At 20.9% G+C, this 23,312-nt stretch overlaps 1 protein-coding gene across 6 annotated transcripts in view; it reads right to left on the bottom strand.

The window, feature by feature from the left end:
• Positions 1 to 2,675: 2,675 nt before the first annotated feature.
• LOC122504113 overlaps positions 2,676 to 23,312 on the bottom strand; it is a 76,867-nt gene continuing 56,230 nt past the window's right edge. For 3 of the 6 annotated variants that reach the window (XM_043615011.1, XM_043615010.1, XM_043615009.1), the window contains 8 exons: positions 13,047 to 13,164; positions 12,837 to 12,968; positions 10,020 to 10,043; positions 9,777 to 9,812; positions 9,502 to 9,657; positions 7,378 to 7,488; positions 7,173 to 7,246; positions 2,676 to 3,291 (listed from right to left, as the gene is read on the bottom strand). In XM_043615011.1, coding sequence (XP_043470946.1) covers positions 2,838 to 3,291; positions 7,173 to 7,246; positions 7,378 to 7,488; positions 9,502 to 9,657; positions 9,777 to 9,812; positions 10,020 to 10,043; positions 12,837 to 12,968; positions 13,047 to 13,164 — 1,105 coding nt within the window. In that variant the 3' untranslated portion in view covers positions 2,676 to 2,837. Of the gene's footprint in view, positions 3,292 to 5,930; positions 5,940 to 6,475; positions 6,740 to 7,172; positions 7,247 to 7,377; positions 7,489 to 9,501; positions 9,658 to 9,776; positions 9,813 to 10,019; positions 10,044 to 12,836; positions 12,969 to 13,046; positions 13,165 to 23,312 lie in introns of those variants that run through there. The other 3 variants (XM_043615016.1, XM_043615015.1, XM_043615012.1) reach the window with 3 other exon arrangements.

Raw genomic sequence — 23,312 nt, 5'->3', positions numbered from 1 at the left:
TTTAATAAAAATAATTAAGTTTTGAGCTGCATAATAAAAATATGTTAATTATTTAAAAATAATTGTTAAGACATTTTCAATTCCTTATTAATAAAACAATTACAAAGAAAGTATCAACTTCTTATTAACAAAATTAAATTAATTAATAAAATTAATTCGGATTTACCAAAATAAAATTTGCAATTTTAGAGGAGATCAGTTTTATTTTGCTGATCGAAATAATAAAAAAACAATATTTACAAACTGTACAAATTAAAGTATTTTGTGTAGCATTAACGTAAAAATGATTTAAGTACGAAAAAATACGCTTGTTTAATTTTATTCGTAGACTATCACTAAGTTCAATGTCAAATGACACTAAGTACAGTTTTTTTCTTTAGCGATGTCAATGAGTTTTTTTTTCTTTGCTTTCTTTTATTACATTCTTCATTTCGCATATATCTTAAAATAATAAAATGAAATTTCTAATTATCACAATCTATGAAATATTCACATTATGTTTGAATATTATATGAAATAAAAATTTTGATTCGTCACATTAAAAATGTTAGGTATACATATAAAATCATTATACATTGTAATTACATATTTTTTGTAGCTCTTTTTGTTTATATTATATTTTTTTAGCGGATTTGTGTCTTTTATCACAAATATTAAAATAAAATAAAGTTTTGTGTGACAATTAAATAATTCTTAATTCTTCTGTGAAATCAAAATTATTTTAGATTTTGAAAATAATTTTCACAATATTTCTCTAAAATGAAGATTTACAAACGAAAAAAATTACAATCGCACGCATTTGAAAAAATTAATACAAAGAAAAACATTTTTTTCTTTCAAAATAATATAAAATAAATATAATTTTTAACTGCAATAAAATGCGAACTTTTAATTTCGTTATTTTTTTATAGCAGGCTTCATACTCAGTAATCAATTTTAAAAATGTAGCTTTCTAGGAATCAAACTTGACGACTAAATAACTCGTTCAAAAATCACAAAAAATCACAAAAATGACGATTTGCAATTTTTGAGGAATTGATTTAAAACTTGTATTAAAAATAATTGAATTTGAGAAAAATTTTATATATAAATAATTGAATTCTTGTGAAGAATTTTATTAAAAACTCTTAAATAATTGAATTCCATTGAAAAATTTTATTATTTCTCAAAATAATTGAATTTTTATGAAGAATTTCATATAAAGATAATTGAATTCTTTCGAAGGATTTTAATAAATCTTTGGAAAATAATTACATTTTACGAGGAATTCATTTAAAAATTGTATTAAAAATAATTGAAATCTTACGAAGAAATTTATTACTTATGAAAATAATTGAATTCTTACAATGAATTTTATTGAGTTTTTTAAAATTATTGAATTGCTGTGAAAAATTTTATTATTTGTAAAAATAATTGAATTCTTGAGAAATATGTTCAAAAATTTTTTTTAAATAATTGAATTGTTTCAAAGAATTTTATAAAAATTTTCTGAATTCTTTGTAAGAAGAATTTTATTAAAATTTTGGAGAATAATTTGTTTATTCTCACTATTAAAATAGTGCAAATTTTCAAAAAATTAAAGAAAAAAATATCTTTTTAGTGTCACAAATTTGATAATCGTAAAAAAGTAGTCAATAATAGGCGAAGCCTGCTGTAGAAAAAATTTTAATAACCCTTTTTGGTTAAAGGGACTTAGAAACCAATCTAAAAATTTGCTATTATTAATTAAACATTATTAACAAATGTTATTAAAGTTACAGAGTCGATATTCAATTTTTTTTTTGTATATTTACAAAGAAAATAAAAAAAAAACGTGTAACTGAAGGCGTTTACAGTCGTAGAAAAAAATGCGCAATTTATTTCTAAATTAGCACCAAGAATATATATGTGTGATCTCAATAAATGCTTAAATAATTTACAAAAATAAACAAAATCTACTGACTTGACTTAAAAACTATTATTACTTTATGTTCCTTTTCTTTTGTCAGTTAGATAAATTGAAAGTACATCTCGAAATTCATCAAGATGCACCTTGAAATACTGAAGAGTACGTATTCAATCGCCAAAACAAAAATTAAGCGACGAATCCATGAAAAAATTCAACTATGATACAAAATGTTTGAAAACAAACCTAATTCTACAAAAATTATTGATGTATTCCCAAAAGAAAATTAGTTTTAAATCGAGCAATCCATAGGAAAGAAATAATTAATATTGCACAAAGATTTTAATCCTGTCTCTTTCTTTTTTCTCAACATTTACATTTTTCCGAATTTTCGATTAATTTTATTTTTTTAAAGCAAAAAATTATATATTTATAAATAATGAATGTATGTACAAAAATTCGATAAAAAGCAAATGTCTCGAATCCAAATAATTTTTTTTAAAAAAATTTATAAATTCTTTTGCAAAAAAAAAACCTAAGAATAATTTATTATCTAGTATCACAACAATAAACAAAAATTCTAGAAAGATCGCTCGATTAATATTTTTCTCATGTCATGAGATAAAATTAATTTAACTAAATGCATCTTCTCCTAAGTACAATTAAAAAAAATCTACTTGACGAAAATGAAGAAATTTTGATACAATATATCCTCTCGGTTTTTCTATTTAAATTCGTTTAACTAAAAATTGTGTTTGCTGCAAATCTGCACATTTATACATATTGATAGAAATGGAAAAAAAAATTTCCACCTATGCATTAAATTACAGAGGAAAAAAATTAATATCCGAATTTTACAATCTCCAGTTCTGAATTTAGGAGTTTGTTTTTGTACAAAAGAAATGTGACTAAATTTTGTTTTTAAATTTTTAAATAACTAAATGTACTTACATTAATTTATTTTCGAAGTAAATGAAATGGAATCTTTTAAATTTGACGGACTGGAATTATAGTTTCCATAATTAACTCCTAAATCCAGAGTGGATAAACGACCCGTTGCGGAAACCGCTCTCGCTACCCTTGGTATTAGGGTTGGTGTTGCTAATCTTCTTGACGTTGGAATGGATGATTTTATGCACGTGGTTTCAATTTTAATGGGAGAATCTTTGACAATATTCTCTGTTACGACGGACTTAATTGAATTTGAATTGTCCTTTAATGATGTTTTCATTGAACCAGAATTATTGTTCGTCGCTGAATATCCAATTGTCCGATTTCCTGCGAATTCCTTCGATGAACGCAACATCCGATAGGAACAAGCAACACTGGGTGACTTTTGTAATTTATTATCATTAATTAATTCGGGAATTAATGATCCATTCTGTGGACTGCCCAAGTCACTCCAACTTAAATAGAAAAATAATATTTAGTAATAACCATTTTATGCAAGGTAATATTTTTTAGAGTTGCCACAGGTCAGGGAATTTTATTTTAAAAGTATTGGAAAAAATTTAATTTTTTCAATTCATAAGAAAATTCTGAATTTTTTGCCTCATAAACTATGAAATTACCACGACTTCTAATACAAAATGATAAATTTTTTTCTATTTCGAACAATAATTTATTCAAAATAATTTAATTCTTAAAGAATTATGTATACAAAAATTATTCCTTATAAATTACTTAATGAATAATTTTACTTAAAAATTTTAAAAATAATTGATTTTTATAAGAGTTGCGTTTACAATTTTCATAAAATTTGAATTAATTTATTTAGAAATTTTAAAGAATTTAGTTTTTTTGTAAAATATTTTTGAAAAGGTTTAAAATTCAAATCTTTGAAAATCTAGAGTTTTTATACTTTTAATAAACAATTCCGTAGAACTAATTTTTTTGAACAATTTTAATTTCAATTCTGTTGAAATTATTTGAATTTTTTAATATACATTTAATTACTTGCAAAGTTATAACGAAATTCTTCCCAAGAATTCAATTATTTTTATAAATAGCAAAATTCTTCGCCGAAATTCAATTATTTTCGAAAATTTTTCGAAATTCAATGATTTTCAATATCTACTATTTTTTTAAAATTTGCCAAAAGAATTCAATTATTTTTTTTTAATTTTGATAAAATTCTACGCAAACATTCAATTATTTTCATAAATAATAAATATTTCATATTCAATTTTTTAAAATATGTAGAATTTGCAGACATTTTTTGGAAAAATTTTTTTTTAAAATTTTTATAAACATTCAATTATTTTCAGAAATAATAAATATTTCATATTCAATTTTTTAAAATATGTAGAATTTGCAGACATTTTTTGGAAAAAATTTTTTTTTAAATTTTTATAAACATTCAATTATTTTCAGAAATAATAAATTTTTTCACTGGAATTCAATTTTTAAAAAAAAATTTTAATAAAAATTTTCACAAGAATTTAATTATTTTTATAAAAAATATTCTTCTCAGGTATTCAGTTATTTTCATAAATAATAAATAACTCATAGCAGAAATTCAATTATTTTCAAAAATTTGAATAAAATTCTTAGAAACGATTCAATTGTTTTCAAAATTCAATTATTTTCAATAACTATACCTACTATTTTAATAAATTTTAGAAATAGAATTCAATTAGTTTCAGAATTAATAATATTTTTACAGGAATTAAGCTATTTAAAATAAAATTTTTATTAAATGTTTTCGAAAAAAATCAGTTATTTAAGAGAATTTTAATAAAATTCTTCGCGGGAATTCAATTATTTTGAAAAATTTTAATGCAATTCTTTTCAGAAATTCAATAATTTTCAAATATTTTAAATATAATTCTTAGAAACGATTCAATTATTTTCAAAAAATTTTCGAAATCAAATACTTGCAATATCTATAATTTTAATAAAATTTATTAATATAATTAAATTATTTTCAGAAATAATACCTAAAATTTTTCATTGAAATTCAATTATTTAAAAATTTTTAATAAAACTCTTCACAAAAATTCAATTACAAAAGATTTTTAAGTTGAAAACTTTGAAAATCTAAATTTTTCATTATTTTAATTATCAATTCTGTAGAACTAATTTTTTTTTAAATTTTAATTTCAATTCTGTTGAAATTAATTGAATTTTTTATTTATTTATTTATTTATTCAAAATGTTAACGGGTAAAACCCTTTCGTATATTTTTAAATATATTTTCAATTACCTATAGGTAATTTTTAATATATTAAAAATAATTGAGTTTGAAAAGAATTTTAGTTAAAAACTCTACAAAAATAATTGAATTTTTGAGAAGTTACAAATAACAGCAATTTATATAAATAATTAAAGTTTGAAAATATTTTAATCTTTAAAAATCTAAATTTTTCATACTTTTGATTAACAATAATCTGTGAAACTAATTTTTTTGAAAAATTTTAATTCAAATTAATTGAAGTTTTTATTTTCTAATATATTTAATTAATTTCTAATATATTTATATATTTAATTAAAGAATTTCAGAATATTCCAAATTTTGATAAATTGAATTGTAAACAAATGAATTTAAAAATTCTCAAAGAGCTTTGTCAAAAATTATTAAAATAAATTGATTGAAAGAAGAATTTTAGTTAAAAATACTAGAAAATAATAATTAAATTGAAATGATGAAAATAATTTTAAAGAAGTTAAAGTAACAATTATATTCTTATAAGTTGTTGAATTTCAAAGAGGTTCAAATTTGAAATTTTTAAAAATCTTGAAAATTTCTGTGGAAAAATAATAATGATTAAATATTTATTTAAAAAAAAAGTTATTGATGTTTTCGAATAATTTTCCAATTAAGGAAATTCGCAAATAAATGTAATAGAACATTTTTCTGAGTGTCTAATCATTTTGAAAGTGAATCAGAATATTCTTTAGGGTCAGGAAAAAAGTCGAAATTTTATCTGGTAATCAGGGAAAAACAAAATTAATTTTTTGTGGCAACCCTGTATTTATCAAATTTTTTTTATATTGTTTTACTTTTCTTTCAGTAGATATTTAATAAGAATTATAAAAAACCTACCCCACATGGCTGAACATCGCAGCATGAAACATTATAATTTATATAAATTTATTACGATGTATATTAATAAAGAAAAAATTTTTTTTAAACATAATCAGACTAATTAGATATTTTACTCAAATAAAATTTTTCTGTTTTTTTTTTAAAAAGGCAGTCAAACAACGATCACAATTCAGTTCACTCAAAATGCGTAAAAACAAGACTTTCATCATCAATGTATTTATCGATTAATGAATGAATTCTACTCATTAAAAAAAGAGAAAAACTAATCAAAACTAAAAACAATTCACAAAACTCAGTGAAATTAAAAATTAAATTAAATTTCATTTGAAATTAAATGAAAAAAATACAATTTTAAAGAATTTCTTTTTTTAACTTAAAAGAAATAAATTCTATTTATTTAAAAATAATTCTAAAATTTATCAGCTAGACTTCATTTTATTATTTTATATTTTTTAATCACTGTACAGTACAATTTTATGTCATGTGAAATATATAATATAAATATATGTATAATTATTATATACAATATAAACTTTTGTAGGAAAAAATTTGTAAACTAAAGTTTTTAAATTGAAAATAAAACCAAAACAAAAAGAAATTGAAAGCAATTGAAGAAAAGATTATACAATAAATAAAAAAATGGTCTAATTCACATGCAAGAGGCTATTGCAAAGCTTTAAGTAATGGAGAAAATATTCGGCAGACGATTCAAATGAATGTAAATGAGAGCATTCAATGTACAAAGAATCAAATATCCCAGTAGCAAATCACACAAACTGACGGACTCTACCTTCCCGATCCTGAAGCTGTTTTTGTGCCACCCGAGAAGAGCCAGAGCAGCGACAAAAATACGTAATTTTTTCATTACATGAGATGAATTTATTTATGAGCTACAAAAAACTAATGTAAAACTCGAAATTTAATTTTTTCTTTTTTTTTACAAAAAAAATCTTCAATTCCATGATAATGAGTTTACTTCTTAACTATCTCTTGAATTGAATTCTCTCTTTCTCAAGAGAGAAAACAATCGAAAGAATAAACATTCTTGATAAAATAGAAGTTTTTTTATTTTAATTTAATTTTAATTTTAATAATGACTTTCATTTGAGTGATACTTAATATGTAAATTGTTACGAACAGTTAAATTAAAATTATATTTCAAATAATGTATTGCTTCGTTTGTAGCTGATATTAATATCAATAAAAATAATTATAGGTACTTTAAATATTATAACTTACCTAACGAGAGGCCCCATGTTTCCATCCTGAGGAAGTGACTGTAATAACGCAGGTCCCGCAGATATTGGGCGTATCTTCAAAAAATAAAAATATTTTATACTTTTTTTTCTTCAATCAAAGTATTTAATTAGACATTTTTTATTTCGAAAATTTCTGAATGTGATTTTCCTTATTTTCTAACATTTTCGTGAAAAATAATTATTACCTTTTCTGTTTGTGTGGTCGCATTACAAGTTTCTTTAGCCTGCCATTGATTTAAAGAAGACTTTACTTGAGGATCCGCACCATTCACACCCTGATGTTTTGTCATTTGCAACTGCAATTATAACCGAATTTTTAGTCAACAATTAAGAAAAGAATTTCATCAAAATTTAGAAAGCAAAATTAAAAACAAAACTGTAGAATAAATTGGAAGTGTAAAACAGAGTCAATAAAAAAAGTAAAATAATAATTCAAAATATAAATTAAAAATTAAATTATTAGGTATATTATAATATAACCAAGATTTTCTGCCTTCACGTGAAGTTAGGGCTTTTTGATTCCAAATTGTTTTACAGATCAAATTGTCATGTCAAAAGTTTGACAATTAATTTATAAATAGACCGATTAGTGTTTTCGTGAAATTAATTCCTCTAGAATTTTTACAATAACATCATATCATTTTCACAGGAGAGTAAAGTAAGCAAATTTTATCCTAATACCTAATAATAGGTATCAATTGAAAATTTTGCAAATCATTGTTTTTTGCGACGAATTTCTTTAAAGATTTTTAAATAATTGTGTTTGTTAATAATTGTAATTAAAAATGTGCTTATTAAATTTTATTAAAATTTTTTTAAAAATAATTGAATTTTTTCCAGCATTTTTTTATTAAAATTTTTTACTTCTTTGGAGAAATTGCAGAAAAAATTGTATTAAACATAATCGAATTCTCGCGTAGGAGTTTATTAAAATTTTTATAAATAATTTACTTCTTTGGAAAAACTTTATTATAATTTTTAAAAATAATAGAATCTTTTCGAGAAATTTTATTAAAATTGTATTGAAAATAATTCAATTCCTGAAGAATTTTATTATTTATAAAAAAAAACGAATTCTTGCAAAGAATTTTATTAAAATTGTATTGAAAATATTTGAATAAATTCTTGCGAAGAATTTAATTAAAATTTTAAAAAATAATTGATTAGTTAATAAGTGAATTTTTTTAAATCTTAAATATTCAATGAATTTTCTGTCTTAAATTCAAAAAAATCCATAAGTAGAGTTACAATTTTTAGAAATAATCAATTATTTTATCACTTATTTTTCTATTTAAATAATTGAATTCTCGTACTTTTTGATAAGAATTGATTTGAAGAAGAATTTCAGTACAAATTTTAGAAAATATTTCAAGAATTGTCAGAATTTCAGTTCTAATTTTAATTAAATTCAGAAGGTTTTACATTGAAAGTATTTTGAAATTTTTAATTCCTGGTGGACAAAAATAAATAACAATAAGAATTAAAATATTTATTAAACAAAAATTAAATTAAAAAATAAGTGAATTTTACAAAAATTTTTGTATTCAAATAATTCAATTATTGTTGAATTCTAATAAGAATTGGTTTAAAAAAATTTCAGCAATTATTTTGAAAAATAATTGAATATTAGAAGCGTTATATCTGAAATCTTAAGGAATAATTAAATTTTAAATGGTTTTGTAAATTGAAATCTTTGAAAATATTAATCGCTCTAAAAGTATAATAATATTTAAACGTTTATTTCAAATAATTATTAATATTTTATTTTTCTTTAAAAATTATTAAAGTTTTGAATAATTTTATTCAAAAATTTTAAAAATTAAATGATGTTTAAAAAAATTACAGTTGTAATTTTTTGAAATTTAATTAAATTTTAGTAGGTTTTCCAATGAAATTATTTGAAATTTCAATTAAAAGAAATAACAATAAGTTTTTAATTATTTAACGAAAATTATTGAAATTTTGAAGAAAATTTAATTTAGAGGTTATGAAAAAAGTTAGTCTCTTACAATATTGCAATTACATAAAAGTTTTACGAAGATAATTGAATTCTCGAAAATAATTTAAAAAATTGAAACAATTAAAAGTTTTGTCAAATTTTATTAAAATAAATTTCTGTTTTTATTAAAAGAATTAAATTTTATTACTTTTAAAAATTGTTATTGAAATATAATCGTATTTTTGAAGAATATTATATTTCGAAAAAATAATATTAAATAGAAATTAAAAAAAAGAAAAAAAGAAATTAATAATTAATATAATTAATAAGAATTATTGAAAATATATAATTTTTTAAAAATATATTCTACCTGTAGCAATTGTATCGTTCGATCTTTATCCTCAACTTGTCCTTGCAAGAATATCACTTGTCTTCTTAAATCAGCAATTTCATCTTTATCTTTAACACTGCTAGAGGAAGTGTTATCATCAGTCGTTCCATCCTCATTCAGGTAGAAGAGACCATTCTGTAATATTGTGAAAATAAGTTAAAAACATAAATTTATACACAATTCTTAAATAACCTTTTAACTGATAAGTAATAATTGCTTTAAAAAAATATTTATTATTTACTTCAAGAATTTACCTTTAATGAATTATCGAATGGGTTGAGAGTTTCAGCCTGTAATAATAAAAATTAAACTGTTAAGTTAAAAAATTTAGAGGCAAAAACAGTAATAATAATCAAATTTAAATAATTAACAGCATATAAATCAAATATAAATAAATAAAGCGTATAAATAATAATTGTGAGAAATAATAAAGAAAATTCAAAAATAATCAAAAATGTATAATAATGTACAATAAATTAAAATAAAGTGCGACCTACCCTCGTCAAACCGTTCTCTCCTGACTTGAAAGGCAAAAACGAAGAGGGACCAAAAATAAGGCAACAACAGAAAAAGCATGTTAATGTGAAAAACGAAACACAAAAATAATGCAAAACAGTTTAATACATGTGTCAGGAATTTCAATACTTATTCATTTTTTTTAAATATCATTTTCCATTTCCACATTAAAACAAAAATTAATTTAAAAACAAAAAATCTTTTTTTGATTTTTTCTTAAGATTTCATGCCTCATGAGATGAGAAACTGATTAAAATTATAAAGCCATTTTACACATATAATATATTTGTAAATTAATTGAAAACCGTGAAAAATGTTCGATTAATTCAAGGTTGCCACAAAAATTTGATTTTGGTTTTTCCTGACTTCTCCCGGATTTTTTACCCTGACAGTAAAGAGAATACTTCTTCACTCTAAAAATTATTACATAGACACACAAATTTTTCTAATAAAATTTATTTATAAATATTTTTAAAAAAATTAAATATTTAATTATTGGAAACTAGATTCGTTTTCTTAAGATAAATATTAAATTATTATTTTTCCATAAAGAACTAAGATTTTCAAAAAATTTCAAATTTCAAATCTTTTGAAATTAAATAATTTATATAAAAATTGCTACAAGAACTTCTCCAAATTATTTTAAAGATTTCAATAATTCAATTATTTTCTAGAATTCTTAACAAAAATTCTTCAGAATTTCTAATTAAAATTATTTGCAATTCAAATTTTATAAAATTTCAAATTGTTTGCTTTTTTTCTTAACTTTAAAAAATTTTTTTTTTAAATGTTTCTATTTTTAAAATTAATGTAGGTAATAAAAATCATTGAATTCTTGCAAAGTATTTATCGAAAAATTTGAAAATAATATTGAATTCATTTCCAGAATTTTATCAACATTTTTTTCAATAATTTAATTCTTTTGAGAAAATGTAATTAAAATTGTGTTGAAAATAATTTAATTCTTGGCAAGATTTCGATTAAAATTCTTTAAAATAATTAAACTGTTTTAAAGAATATATTTCAATTTTCTTAAAGATAATGGAGTTTTTTTAAATAATTTTTACTGAAAATTTTGAAAATATTTGAATTTCATGAAGATTTTCTATTAAGTTTTTAAAATAATCGTGTTTATCATGAATTGTAATTAATAATTTTCCTATTAAATTATATTAAAATTATTCATAGAAAATTAAATTCTTTTAAACAATTTTATTAGAGTTTTGTAAATAATTACATTTTGTAAAGAATTTCATTAAATTTCGTAAAAATATGGTAATTTTTTAAAATAATTTTAATTGAAAATTTTGAAAATAATTTAAATTTACAAAGAATTTGATTACAAACTTTTGAGAAAAATTGAATTTTATAGAAAAATTTAATTTACAATTTTTAAAAATAATTGAAGAATTTTATTATTTACAAAAATAATTTAATTCTTGCCAAGAATTTTATAATTTATACAAATAATTGAATTGTTTCGAAGAATTTTATCAGAAATGTTGAAAATAATTAAATTTTTATTAAAACTCTTGAAAACAATGGAATTTAAATAATGTTTTAAAAAATAATTGAATATATTAGAAGAATTTTATTAAAATTGTATTGAAAATAATTGAATTCTTGTGATGAATATTATTATTTATGAAAATATTTGAATTCCTTTTAAGAATTTTCTTATTTATGAAAATAATATGGAATAATTGAATTCTTGCGGAGGATTTTACATTTCATAAAAATATTTGAATTATTTCGAAGATTTTTATCTGAATTTTTAAAAATAATTGAATTTTTTGAAGGCGATATTATTAAAAATGTTGAAAATAATGAGTTTTTTAAAAGAATTTCATCAAAATTATCGAAAATAATTGAATTTATATTAAAATTCTTGAAAATAATCGAATTTAATTAATCGGTTTAAAAATAATTTTATTCTTTCGAGGAATTTCATTAAAATTGTATTGAAAATAATTGAATTGATCTAAGAGATATTATTATTTATGAGAATAATGAAATTGTTACGAAAAATTTTATTAAAATTTTTGAATAATAATAAACAAGAATTTTTAACATTATGTACTTAATAAGTGAATTCTTTAAATTTTGAATCTGTAATCACTCAAAAATTGATGTTTAATCTTGAAAATATAAAATTTTTAATTTACAAAATAATAATAAATGAAATACCGGGTTCCGCACGCTGGCGCGCGTATCATTTGCTCGTTTATAATAAATGTAAAAACAATTCATCTATAATTTAATTATTTTCGCAATTTTTAAGGAAAATTATTCTTTAAATAATTTGTAAGCTCAATTTCATATTCGTAAAGTTTAATTATTGGCAAAAATATTTTCAAAGGTTGCTGAACACCAAAATCTGGAATTTCCTTTTATGAATTCTAAAAGTTTAATATTTTTCCAGTACTTTTAATAAAATTCTCTGACTTTTTCCTGAACTGTGGCAACCCTGTAATTATATAATTATAATACAGATAGAAAATTATTAAATTTCACTGCATTTTATAAATGATAAGCTGATTTCACAAACCAAATTAAAATGATTATTGAGTAATGGAAAATCCTGAATAAATTGATTACATAAAGAGTGAAACAAACATGAACAATAAAAATGGAAAAAATAACAACATAAAATGATAAAAGTAATATAAATTAAAACAATACGAATAAAATTAACATAAATTAGAATAATATAAATGAAAATAATATAAATAAAAATAATGTAAAAGTAAATTAATATAATAAAAATAATAAATTAAAAAAATTGAGAGACAATTTACCTCCTGAAGAACCCTTTTTAGTTTCAAGAGCATAGTCTTAAGGGAGACAATGTCCTGAAACATATGCTGATAAGTCCCACGTTCCAGTCGAAGGCTTCCTTCATCTCCGGAATCCAAGCCTGGCGATTGGACCTTAAACATGACATTCATTAGATAATAATAATAAAATTGTAGTTTTTAATCTCTAAAACAAATAATAACGAGACTCACATTTCTGGGGGGTCGAAGGGGACTGAATACTTGTCGCGATCTTGTACTATCCAGAGACTTTGGAGAGTCTGCTCCCGATCTGTTTCGCAGCAGTCTCGTCGCTCTGCTATTGGTAATTCTGAAATCAAAAAATTAAATTTCAATACAAGTTTCTTGTCAAATTTAAGTCCGGATTCTATTATAACTTTCGTTACTCATGCTTCTTTTTGTACAATTTGTACAATTTTTTACCTAATAGCATAAATGCAATTGACAAGAACAAAATTTCTTACTACGGCAAAATATTAAAAGCCCGATATTAAATAAAATTCTAAATACAATTACAAACATACATTATTCTTCATTTTGACAAAATAATATTTTTGCTGGTACTTTTCCTTTATAAGCATAAAACTTGCATAACTACACGCTGGCAAACTCTCGTGAAATTTTTTCAAAAATTCTAGATTAAACGCTTTTAATATTTAATTATTTTTCAAAATTGTTGCCGAATTTTTTTTTAAATCATTCTTCTTCGAATTCAACGATAATTAAATTATTGAAATACAACAATTTTTGTAAAGTTTAATTATTTTCCTAATTTTTAGTTACAATTGTTCAAAAAATGCAATAATATTTAAAAATAATTTTTTAGGGTAAGGAAATAAAATTCTTTGAATTCATAAAATTTATTTTAATGAAATTTGAGAAAATATCTTATTTTCTCAATTTTTAAAAATTATTTTCAAAAATTGAACTTCAAAAAATTTTAATTACGATTTTTTAAAATTCTCATTTTTCAGATTTTCTAAATAAAATTGTTCAAATTTCATTAATGTTGTCTAATAAATATTTGAATACTTATTGTAATTTATTTGTGTCTAGCAGGAATTTAAAATTTCAAAATACTTTCAATTTAAAACCTTTTGAAATTTAATTAAAATTAGAACTGCAATTCTGACAATTCTTGAAATATTTTCTAAAATTTGTTCTGAAATTCTTTTTCAAATCAATTCTTATCATAAAGTTGTACGAGAATTCAAATTTAAATACAACAATAAGTAATAAAATAATTGATTACTTCTAAAAATTGTAACTCTACTTATGGATTTTTTTCAATTTTAGAGAGGAAATTCATTTAAGATTTAAAAAATTCATTTATTAACTAATTAATTATTTTTTTAAATTTTAATAAAATTCTTCGCAAGAATTTAATTATTTCTATATAAATAATAATATTCTTCATTGAAAGTAAATTATTTTTTATAAATAATAAACTTCTTGGCAGGAAGTCAATTATTTTCAATACAATTTTAATAAAATTCTTCGCAAAAATTTAATTATTTTCATAAATAATAAAATGTTTCGGAGGAATTCAATTATTTTCAATACAATTTTAATAAAATTGTTTGCAAGAATTCAATTATATTAATTATTTTTTTTATAAATTATAAAATTCTTCGCAGGAATTCAATTATTTTCAACACAATTTTAATACAATTTTTCGAAAGAATTCAATTATTAATTCAAAAGTTTTGATTAAATTTTTATAAGAATTCAATTATATTTAAAACATTTAATAAAATTCTTCATAGAAATTCAATTATTTTAATACAATTTTAATAAAATTTCTCGAAAAGATTAAATTATTTTTAAAAATTATAAAGTTTTTCGAAAGAATTAAATTATTTATAAAAATTTTAATAAAATCCTACGCATGAATTCAATTATGTTTAGTACAATTTTTCTGCAATTTCTCCAAAGAATTAAAAAGTTTTAATAAAATGCTGGGAGAAATTTAATTTTTTTTGAAAAATTTATTATTTTATTAGCAAACACGATTATTTTAAAATCTTTAAAGAAAGTCTTTGCAAAAATCAATGATTTTCAAAATTTTTAATTAATACCGCTATTATTAAAAAAAACTACACTGTTTTAAAAAAATTTAAAGAAATTTTTTAAAAGAATTTAATTATTTTTGAAAACTCAAAATAAAATTCTTAAAAAGAATGAGAATATTTTCATGAATAGTACAATGCTTCGCAGTAATTCATTTATTTTGAATACAATTTTAAACAAATTTCTCGAAAGAATTGAATTATTTAAAAGAATTTTTGATGAATTTAATTAAGAATTTATTTATTTTGAATACAATAATTTAAAAATTTGAAATCTTATGAAAGAAAAATTATCGAAAAAAATTTGTAAACAAATAGCAATCAATAACAACTAACTTCAAACTGCGAATAGTTTACTGAAATAGGTACAACGATTATTATAATAAAATATAGATTTTATGAAATAATATTAAATATTGTACCTATCATTTTCTAATTTGGCCCGTGATGCGGCAATTAATGCCGAAATATTCGAAACTCTTGCTTGTCTTGGGGGTGGAGAACCTCCCGTTGGAGTTGTACATTCAGAAGAAAGACCCGAATCAACACCTTCATCGCGAATTCGAGATTCCGTATGACTATTTTCCACACGCACAACATTTGCCGGACTATTACGAATTCTAACAGGTAAACAAGAACGACGTCTCGCGCCTTTCATTTCCGGAATTAGCGATGCCATATTTTCACGGATATTCTATTTCCTTTAATATTCAATTTTATTTAATGTTTTTCCTTCTCAATAATTTCGGTATACGTCATTTTTTTCACCATTAAAAAAAACTGTCAGAAAATATTATTTCATTCATTTTTCTGAGAGACGATTTTTCTTTTTGTTTCAATATTGATTTGTAGTACGATATTTTTAAATTAGAGGTAAAATTTTTTTATTTTTAAATCTGAGGAATAAAATTTTATATTTAGATTCAAAAAAGTGGAAATTTTTTTTATCCTTTAAAAACGTAAAGTTGGTAAATTATTTTGAATCGTCTTTCGAAACTTGTAGCACTTTTAGATATTTGAAGGTGAGAATCTTTTTGTCAAGCCAAGTGCGAAATTGTATTATTTTTGAATGTTGTTTCGTAAAAAATTTCCTATAAATAACAAAAAAAAAAAATTTGCAAGAATTTAATTTAGATATTAGTCTTAATCTAGGATATAATTTTAATGTATTGAAGAATATTGGAAAAAAATGGTTTCAAGACGTAAATTATTATGAAAATCACCAATTTTGCAACATTTACCAATTGTCTCAGAAAAATGAAGAATTTAAGAATATTAAATTTTCACACAATTTTTTTCAACTTGAAAGAAGAAGAAAAAATGATAGCGCATGACCACGACCTTTAGAGCAAAAGAGGTCTCGTCCTTTTTGGGTCAAAGTGAAATTTTGTCACATTATAAAAACTTCCATTCTCTATGTCACTGTTCACTTTTGACAAAATAGCACAGATCGAAAAAAAGGTTTTCCAAACAATCGTAAATGTTTCCAAAAGAAAAAGAAAATTGCACAAATGATGGATTTGCAAATTTTCAAAATGAACTGCGCTACCAGTGTGTAAGGATGAGAAAATATATTGCAAAAGATGTGCCGAGGAGCGCAAGCGCTATTAAAGCTCGTCGTTGGAACGTTCAATACCACTCAACTTGTGCTCGAAAGGAAAATGCGACGAGATGATGAAGACTTGCCAAAAAGGATAGCAGAGGCACAATATTCACATATTTAGCCAAAAAAAGAATTCTCCCTTCAAAATTCCACTTGAATATTCCACAGCAAAAAAAATGTTCCCCAAAAGATTTCTTTTAATAAACAGGCTTCGCACTCCATAAATAATTTTAAAAAAGAAGCAAAAAGTAGCTAAGACCGAAAAAAGTAGTAAAAAAGTAGCTATCGAAGAATCAAATTTGACGATTAAAAAATCGCTTTAGTTGATTTAGAAAAATCACAAAAATTTTGTTTCTGCATTTTATTAACCTGATTTTTTTCTAATTTTCATCAAAAATATTAATGTTTTTTCTTATAATGATAATAAATTCAATTCTAAATTATTAAAAAATTTAATAATTTTCTAAATTTTAAATTTGTCAGTTTTACAACAATTAAAATTTTCAAACCATTCAATTTAAAAATCTTTTAAAGTTTAATTATTTCTAAAAAATTCATAATATAGCGCTTCTAATATTCAATTATTATCTGAAATTTTAACTGTAATTGAATTTTAATCAACTCTTATTAGAAAGTTCTTCGAGAATTCAATTATTTAAATAATATAAACATAAATAATTTATTGAATAATTGAATGTTTCTTAAAATTGAATTCTCATGAAAAATATCATTAACAAATTTTTAAATATTTGAATTTTTTCGACGAATTTTAATAAAATTTTTAAGAATAATTGCAATTCAAATCTTAAAATTTATGAAAATAATTGAATTTTAGCAAAGAATTGCACTAAATTTTTTTAAAACAATTGAATTCCCGTGAAGAATTTTATTAAAATGTTTGAAAATAATAATTGAATTCCTGCGAAGAATTGCATTACAATTTTTGTAAATAATTGAATTCCCGTAAAGAATTTTATTAAAATTCTTTTAACCTAATTGATTTTTTTTTGAAAATGTAATGAAAATTGTATTTTAAATAATTAAATTATAACTGACTTTCTTCCTAAAAATTTATGCAAATTCTATTTTAAAAAATTGAATTCTTGTAAAATTTTTATTATTTATGAAAATAGTTGATTGTTTTGCGTAGAATTTTATCAAAATTATCAAAATTATTATTTATGATAATAATTGAATTCTAGCGCGAATTTTATTATTTATGGTAATAATTAAATGCATACGAAGAAGTTTATAAAAAATAATTGAATTCTTGCGAAGAATTTTATTAAAATGTTTGAAAATAATTTAATTTCTGGGAAGAATTGCATTAAAATTTTTGTAAATAATTGAATTCCCGTAAAAAATTTTATTAAAATTCTTTTAAATAATTGATTTTTTCGAAAAAATATAATGAAAATTCTACCTATTTTAAATAATTATTGTAAAAATTGTATTATTTATGAAGATGATTAAATTCTATTGGGAAATTTTATTAAAATAGTAGATATTGAAAATTGAGGGTCCCTATCAAAGAACCGGTTATAATTTTTTTAAGCTCGAAATCATTGCCCTGTAAATCAAAAATTAAACTGTTTTTAATCCCAATTTTTTGAGAAACATTTTGGTATTCTTTATACTAATACAAAATGTTTTCAAAAAATTAAAATTAGTAAATCCTTTTTTTATTTAGAGGTCGAGAATTTTGAGTCTCGAAAACTTATAACCGGTTCTTTGATAGGGACCCTCAATTATTGAATTTAGAAAATTTTTTGAAAATAATTAAATCTCTTATATAAGTTTTATTATTTATAAAAATAATTGAGTTTCTGCTATGAGTTATTTATTATTTATGAAAATAATTGAATCCCTGAGAAGAATTTTATATAAAAATAATTGAATTATTGTGAAAAATTTTATTAAAATTTTTTAAATAATTGAATTTCAGTGAAAACAATTTATTATGAAAATAATTGAATGTTTTGCGTAGAATTTTTTAAATTACAAAGAATTTGACTAAAATTATATTCAAAATAATTGAATTTATATGAAGTATTTTATTATTTATGAAAATAATTGGATTTCAGCAAAGAATTTTATTATTTATGAGAATAATTGAATTTTTACTATTTTTTTTTTTTTTTTGACGAATTCAATTAAAATTTTATTGAAACTAATTTAATTCTTATATATAGAATTTTATTAAAATTTTTGGATATAATTGAATTTCTGCGAAGGATTGCTTTAAAAATTTTTGAAAATAATTGAATTCCCGCGAAAAATTTTTATTAAAATTCTTTTAAATAATTGCCTTTTTTCGAAAAAATGTAATGAAAATTGTATTTTAAATAATTGAATTCCTGTCAAAATTTTATTATGCATGAAAAGAATTGAATTCTATTAGGAAATTTTTTTAAGTAATAGGTATTTAAAATTATTGAATTTCGAAAATTTTTTGAAAATAATTGAATCTTTTCGAAGAATTTTATTAAAATTTTTGAGAATAATTTTTTACCCCAACTTTTAGCGAATTTAAAGTTTTGCTAATTCCCACAAAAAAAGAAGAAAGTAGCTTTTAGTGTCACAAATCTAAAAAATTATCCAAATAGTAGAAAATCGTAAAAAAAATAGTAAATACTAGATTTTAGTAGATGAGTGTGAAGCCTGCACAAAAGATTTGTTTTTCTAGAATTATGTTTCGAAAATATTTCGATTCCACAGTTTTTCTAAGGATATCAAATTGAGACAAAAAACGAATCAAAAATGTTGCAAAGCATGCAACGTTTTGGTCGTTTTTTGTCTCAATTTATTGATATCCTTAGAAAAATTGTGTGCTGAAAAATTTCACTCATTTTTATTAGTTGTTAATATTTTGAATAATATTGAAGATATATTCCCACAAAATATTCCATTATATAGTTCAATTTCACTTGAAATGAAAAAAAGTAAAACAAACACCAGACGTAAATTCTCCATTCAGACAAAAAGTTCCCTTGCCAAAAAGGACTTTCACTTATCTGATATATTTGCCGTCTAGCCAAAAGTTTTGGCAAGACGGCGCAGACTGTAATATAAAATTGGGGAGTTTGTGATACGAACCATTGAACAGAATTGAAAGCGGAAACTTCCATAGACAAATAAATTCTCCAAACAATTATAATCAACAATTTTCAAATATAATGGGTCCAGACAAACTTTTCAACTGAGAAGACAATAAATACTTTTTTCTTTTATTCTTCAAAAAAGAAATAAAATATTTTTTTGCCCAAAGTAAAATTATTTTCCTATTATTGCACAAAAAATTTTTTTTCAACACACACAGCTTTGTTGTAATAAATACTTTTTCATTGTGCACATCGAGAGAACTAGCAAGTGGACCGAGAAGATTTACCGTTCAGGTTCAGAACACAATATTATTCGTTTATTAAGAAACAAAAAGTTGTTGCTCTACTTTAATAAAAATCATCGAACTGTAAATTTCTCTATACATTCAAAATTTATTAATATTAAAATTCATTATTATTACATTACTTTTGAAATTCGTTATTGAGAAATTATATAATATTGTTAAAATTTATTATTATTAAAAATAAAATTTAATAATGCTAATAATTAAAAATTATTAACATTAATAACAATAATAAATTTCGAGAATCAAAATCTAAAATAAAACTTGTTTTTACAAGAAAAAGAAACTTGCAAATCGAGTAATGTCCTGGTTTTTAATATAATATGAAAGAAGTGGGAAATATATCTCCGCTATTTGACCAACTAGTAACGCTCTATGAGATAAAGAAAACACCTCAAGAAATTAGCTATTTATTTAAACAATTTTAAATCTTAAAAATCACTAATTCCTACAATTTTTATATTTTATTCCACGAACTTTTTTCATTACACAATAATAAATTCTGTATCGATATAATATTTTTCAGTTATGAATTATTTTTCTAATGGTATAACGTACGTAATATAATAATTGTCTTGCAATTTCTCTATTACGTTCCAATTTACTCCTAACAAATACGGGTCTACTTTAATTTTTCTTTTTTAATTTTTAATTTATAAAGTTTATTTAAATTTATTTCTTATTTTCAAACCTCGGATAGACTTTAAGGAGCAAAAAAATCACTTTAGTCGATTAAAATTATGAAAAATGTCGAAAAAGTCGTTTGTTTAATTCCTGTCACAAAAATTTTATTTTGTATTTCTTTGATTTTCCCCTTTCACTGATTTCTAAATTTAATTATTCAAAACTTGAATAATTTTGTTAAATAAACAATTAAATGCTTCTTATTTGTTTTTCCACGGGAAATGAAATAAAAAAATTTTCAATTTAAAACTTTCTGAAATTTAATAATTTCTAAAAGTGACAACTCCAAAATTCAATTATTTTCTACAATAATTTTCAACTAAACTAATTCTTCAATTCGTTTGAGAATTTTATATTATTTATGAAAATAATTGAATTTTCACGAAGAATTTCATTAGAATTTTTTAAAATCCTAAGTAAATTCTTTTGAAGGAATTTCTTTGAATTTATTTTAAATAATGGAGTTTCTTTAATAATTTTAATGAAAATTTTGAAAGTAATTGAATTTTATTAACTACACTTTCAAGTTTTTAAAATAATCGTGTTTCTTGATTATTGAAATTAAACATTTAATTATTGAATTTTATTAAAATTTTCAGAAAATAATTAAATTCTTCTCAGAATTTTATTAAAATTTTTTAAAATATTTTAATCATTCAAGGAATTTTATTAAAATATAAAAAAGAATTTAATTCATTCAAGGAATTTTATTGAAACATATTACAGGTTTTGATAATAATTGAATTCTTTCAAAAAATTTCTTTAATTTATTGAATTTGAAAAGAATTGAAATCCTAAGAAGATTTTTATTATTTCTAAAAAATAATTTAATTTTTGCGATGAATTTTACTCACTAAGTACTTATAAAAATAATTGCATTGTTTCGAAGGAGTTATTAAAATTTTAGAAAATAAAATTAGATTCTTTCGAAAAATTTTGTTAAAAATTAAAAAAATAATTGAATTGTTTTGAAGGATTTATTAAAATTTTATGAAATAATTGAATTTTTTCGAAAAATATTATTAAAAATATTTTAAAAATTGAATTTGTTTATTAAAATTGTATTAAAAATAATTGAATTTTTGCAAAAAATTTTACTATTTATAGAAATAATAGAATTACTTCGAAGGATTTATTAAAATTTTAGAAAAAAATTGAATTCTTGCAAAGATTTTACTATTTTAAAAAAATAATTGAATTGTTTCGAAGGATTTATTAAAATTTTAGAAAATAATTTAATTTTTTTGTCTAAAATGTTAAAAATAATTCTAAAAAGATTTTAAGGTTACTATTTTTAGTATATATTTGAATTTTTCGAAATATTTAATTGAAAATATTGAAAATAATTGAATTTTAAACAGTTGATTTTCCAAAAGTTTAAAAAATCAATTATTTTGAATTAAATTTCTCAAAATTTTAATTATTCGACAATTTTTAATTATACTTTTAAAATTTAATTATCTTTACAAAATTATTTAAAAATAATTTTCAAAAGATTTGTCTGCAGTTATTTTTCACACTATAAAAATATAAAGTTGCCTGTATTTTTTTTCTCATTTATTATTATATTTTATAGTAATTGTTAATTTATAATTATAGATCCCGTTTATTATTTTGGAAAAAAAATAAAATATTTTTTTTTTTTATTTTCTCTACGAAAATTTTTCTTTTCTTCTTTTTTTTATTTAAAAGCCAACCGAAGCTTAGTTATGTGACCTCCTCTAAGAATCACTATTCCTATTACTTATATAGTCCACAAGTTGTGACTATCAAACCCAAAAAGTTTCACGTAAAAAAGAAATTTTTATGATAATTAATAATTAATTTTTACAATGTTAATAAATTTAAAAAATAAGTAATATTTAATTAACAAATAAATAATAATATAACAAATAATAATTAAAAAAACATTTATTTTCTTTTTGTTTTTAAAATTTTAATTTAAAAAAAAAGCAGATTAAAAAAGTTCTTTTACAAGCAAAAATAAAGAGAATCATAGTTTGCGAGAGACTCGTGTGTATAAGTACATCGCCATATTGATGCGATAAAAACATGTGAGTCACAAATTAAATAGAATTTCCTGAGTGAAAAATCGTGTTAAAGTGTTAGAAAGAAAGCAAGACTGATTGTTGGTGAAATGTCAAGCAATAATATGAAAAATATATTTTAAAATCCATATTATTTATGCGTAAGCAATTTCATACCGAATTTTATCAAGATATTCTGAAATTAATTTTTTTCCACATACATAGCATTATTAAGAAAAAAAATGCATATACGCAAAAAACAATTAATTAATTCTAGTGAATACAAAGCGGCTCATTAAAGAAAAAAAAAGAAAAACAAGGGAGAAAGTTGAGATTTAAGATGCAATAAAAAAAGAACATCTAAGACATAAAAATAATTGCTAATCGACATGGAAATAATAGATTAACATTCGTAAAAATAAAAATAAAACAATTTTCTCAAATTATCCATTGGCATATAGATATAATAATTATTCCATGGAAAATTATCATTTCTATCGAATTTACAAATATTGGGAATATTCCAAAAAAGGACATTTATCAAATTATAGAACAATATAGGTACAATTAATACCTATTAATTAAATTAATATTATATTTAATATATTAATTAATTAATATTAAATTTAATGCATTAATTAATTAATATTAAATTTAATACAAATTAAA

The sequence above is a fragment of the Leptopilina heterotoma genome, unplaced genomic scaffold (genome assembly GCF_015476425.1).
Source record: "Leptopilina heterotoma isolate Lh14 unplaced genomic scaffold, ASM1547642v1 Lhet_278, whole genome shotgun sequence".
NCBI classification, from domain to species: domain Eukaryota; kingdom Metazoa; phylum Arthropoda; class Insecta; order Hymenoptera; family Figitidae; genus Leptopilina; species Leptopilina heterotoma.
This window is presented reverse-complemented; position numbering and strand designations above follow the sequence as displayed.